Genomic DNA, 3,982 nt, shown 5'->3' with positions numbered 1-3,982 from the left:
TGCTAAATAGAAAGCAGTGATTAGAATACAAAGGATAGGGAAGTGGAGAGAAAAGAGGAGGGAGCACTCCTGGGAGGGAAAAGGTGAGTAGGAGAGAAAAAAAGCAGTTCACTCACCAAGGTTCATATGGGTTATAAAAGCTAATCCAGGTAATGGGGTAAGAATCTGAAGTCTCCGTTTGAACCATATGTAATGCAATCCAATCTATGGATAAATTTTTGGTCTTCAGTTTTCTGTTCAAGTTCAGTGTTGACGTTTTGTTACCTAAGAACAGCCACTCTGAGCCCAGAGATGGAATGTCCATGTAGGTTAAAGTATTCTGCCATAGACTTGTCTGTCTGTTTGGTATCAATGTCCGATCAGTGCTCATTCATTCTTATGTGTAGGGATCACCCCATCCAATGTAGACAGTAGAGGGGCACTATAAGCAGGTAATGTTGTATACGATGTTGATTGAGATGTAGGTAAATGGACGTTGGATGTTAATCTGTGTTATTTAGTGCCATGATGAATTCCATTGATGAATAAACTCAGTCACATTTCAAAATAGCTTTGCAGATCATCAAAACAATGGCAAGTGTTTGGCCTAATTTTTAGTGCTGTGGTGCTGCAAGCTATGCTTAAGTAACTTGCTGCAGAGATTTATAAACTAGAGTTGTATAAGAAGTTGCCACCATTTGCAAAGTAATATCACCTGGTGAGTTCTGTATTGCCAGATAATTGGATACATAAATTAACTGCATACTTGTTTCTTTTCTCCCAACAGAAAAATATGAAGACTTTGACTGTCAAGTACTTGAGGTGGGTGTTACAAAAATCTTCAAAGACTTGCATTTTTAAGTAGTGGTGATGTTTTAATCCTGCACTTTGATTTATCAAAGGCTGATAAATTAGCTTAATGGTGATGGGAACTAGACTGACTAAGGGAAATCTGAAACAGTTATTTCAACTGGTCAGTAAAATCTGCCATTCTATTAATAGATGCCATATCTACTATGCTATACTGATACCCAATTTATTGGCACCTTTGCCTGACCTTGAAAAAGCAAAGATTTTAAGACAAAACTGAGTAATAATTATTTCCTTAAAGTAAGTTAGCAAAAGATGGCACTTCATTCCTTGCATTTTCTTATACTAGAGACTAAGGCTGTGTGTAGACGAAATGAGAGGCATGTGTGCACGCCACTTCAAAGCAGGCTAAATGCATTTGCACCACTTTAATGGTGTCAGTGTTTGCATGCCTCGGCAGTGTATTGACATTAATTCCAGCCACTGTAGGAAATTTGTCAGTGTAATGCACCTTAAATAACTTTGGGCGCAGCAAACTAAAACTCCTTGAAGGAGTTTTAGTTTGCTGCCCCTACAGCCATGGAGCAAAGCACCAAGCTCCGTGCAGCTCCACAGCTCTGCAGGAAGCCCTGCAGGCAGCCTGACAGCAGCCCAGGAAAGCAGCTCAGCGCAAGAAAAGCGGCAAGTCTGATCTCTTCCCTCCTCCTTCCCTCCATGATATGGTATCCCACAATATTCTCGCAAACAAGCTAAGGAAATATGAGTTGGATGAATGGAGTGTCAAGTGGATAGAAAACTGACTGGATCTTGGGCTTAGAAGGTAGTGATCAATTACTTGATGTTTAGTTGGCAGCCTGTCCGTGATGACTTTTATTGTGGAGAAGCTGCTGCACATCAGCTTCCACATGGCTCCTGACGGAACAGGACCTTGATCCAATGGCAAGGAGACAAAGACAACTGGGGATCTCGTTCTGCTGCACAGGTGTGTTCCATGCCAGCACATTTCTCAAACTCTTTGGTGAACAACTAATGGCAACGGGAGCAGGATTGTGAGGCCTGGAAGCTCCTAGTCATGAACTGGCATGAAGGCAACAGTTACAAGAATACTGTCTAGCACTTGCTGAGATAGGAGTGTGATTTGGCAGCTGTACCTGTGAAGAGACGCTTGGATTCTCTACCAGGAAGCATCAAGACACGTTTGAGTGACCAGGAGAGCCAAGAGTTGATGGATTGCAAGCGCAAGGCCTTTTGTGCTCGGCAAAATGACAGCAACTCTGAGAAAAAAAAATTGAATCTCCAACAAACCAAGGCAGAGGTCCGAAGGTGGATTCACAATATCAAGAACAAATGGTGGGAAGACAAGATTAAGGAGATTGAGCATCTGGCTGACATCTACGATATGCACGGCTTCTTCAGTGCCACTGAATCCATATACGGTCTGAGCACTCGGGGGCCAACCCCCTTGAGACTGAAGCATGGACTAGATATGATCAAGGAAAGAGGAGCCATCAATGCCCATTGGAAGGAGCATTTTGAAGACCTTCTCAGCTGAGACTACCGTTGATGAAAATGTTCTCAACCTTCATCCCACAACACCCAGTCAGATGATCTCAGAATCCCTCCCACCCTTGATGAGTTGAGGAAAGCCATCAAGCAGATGAAGAACAGCAAGGTATCTGGAACGGATGGAATCCCCACTGAAATTTTAAAACAGGGAGGAGAGAAGCTCATATTACAGCTTCATGGTCTCATTTTAAGGATTTGGAATGATGAGGAAATCCCAGATGACCTCAGGGATGCTGTGATTATAACAATCTTCAAGAAAAGAGACAAATGCAACTGTGGAAGTTACAGAGGGGATCACCTTGTTGTTTACTGCAAGAAAAATCCATTGCGAGAACCCTTCTGAACCATCTCCCTTTACTTGCTGAAGAGCTTCTCCTGGAATCTCAGTGTGGATTTTGGGCATCAAAAGGCACAACTGACATGACCTTCGCACCTTGCCAGCTGCAGGTGAAATGTTGGGAGCAACATAAGCCTCTCTGTGACCTTATTTGACTTCACAAAAGCTTTAGACCAATGATCTCCAACCTTTTCAACTAGGAGATCATTTTTTGAATTAGAAAGCAACCCAGGATCCACTGTGTGCCACCCTCTCCCTCCCCCGCACAGATCAGTCTGTGGGGAGGGAAAGGTGGGGGCAGATCAAAGCAGAGGAAGAAAAAAATTATTCAAAGGCGGACCCTCCCCCCAGCAGGTAAGTCTGTGGGGGGAAGGGGTGGTGGGGAGGGGAAAGGGCTTTGTGGGGGACGGGGCAGATCAAGGCCCCAGTGGTGCGGGGCACAGGCAGGGGCAGGGAGAAGTGGGGCCCTGGCTGGGCTGGGTGGCAGAACAAACAGGGGCCTGGGGGGCACATGTCCCCCAGGTCTCTGCTTGTCCACCACTTCCCCCGGCCCCTGCTCCTGCCTGTACCTCAATCCCTCCCTCACTGCTGGGGCCTCAGTCTGCCCCCTGCCATGGCGGCGAGGGAGAGAGTGGTGCTGGGGCAGGCCCTGCACAGCCGAGGCAGGGTGTGGGACAGAGCTGCAAGTGGCTGGTCCATGGGGAGGTGAGGCGCGCAGCCTGGGAGGGCATGGGGGGGATGCGGTCCCGGATCTGCACACGGGCTGGGGCCAGGGCGGTACCAGGCTCTTCCTGGTGGGGGTCTTGGGGCAGGTTGCACTCGGGCTGGACGGCGGCAGTGCTAGGAGCCAGGCTATAGGGAGACTGCAGCCCCCTGAAATTCACCATAGCCGCCCCCCAAACCTCCCTCCCAGTGCCACTGCTGCTCCCTTCCCCAAATACAGTACAGCCCAACCCCCTGCTGGGAAGAGCCCAGCGCAGCCTCCCAGCCTCAGCCCGCCCTCCCCTCCTGCGCAGATTCCGGGCCCATGGCCCCCATGCCCTGAAGGGGGAGGAGGGAGGGGAAGGCTGCACTGGGCTCATCCCCACAAAGGGGTTTGGACCATACTCTAACGAATTTTCAGGTAACTGCAGCACCACCACCACCCCCATAGCCTCACTCCCAATGCCGCTGCCACCTGGCCTGAGCTCAGTCCAGCCCAACACCCCCACCAGGAAGAGCCTGGCACTGCCTCAGCCGACCCCACCCCACGTGCAGATCTGGGGGACACATGCCCCCCCATGCTCTCCC

At 48.8% G+C, this 3,982-nt stretch overlaps 1 protein-coding gene across 1 annotated transcript in view; it reads left to right on the top strand.

The window, feature by feature from the left end:
- MRPS5 (mitochondrial ribosomal protein S5) overlaps positions 1 to 3,982 on the top strand; it is a 147,720-nt gene that overhangs the window by 62,125 nt on the left and 81,613 nt on the right. The window contains exon 5 of the mRNA XM_019516174.1: positions 767 to 801. Within this exon, the coding sequence (XP_019371719.1) occupies positions 767 to 801 (35 nt within the window). The remainder of the gene's footprint in view (positions 1 to 766; positions 802 to 3,982) is intronic.

The sequence above is a fragment of the Gavialis gangeticus genome, unplaced genomic scaffold (assembly GCF_001723915.1).
Source record: "Gavialis gangeticus isolate Ggan-Ray unplaced genomic scaffold, GavGan_comp1, whole genome shotgun sequence".
NCBI lineage: Eukaryota > Metazoa > Chordata > Crocodylia > Gavialidae > Gavialis > Gavialis gangeticus.
This window is presented reverse-complemented; position numbering and strand designations above follow the sequence as displayed.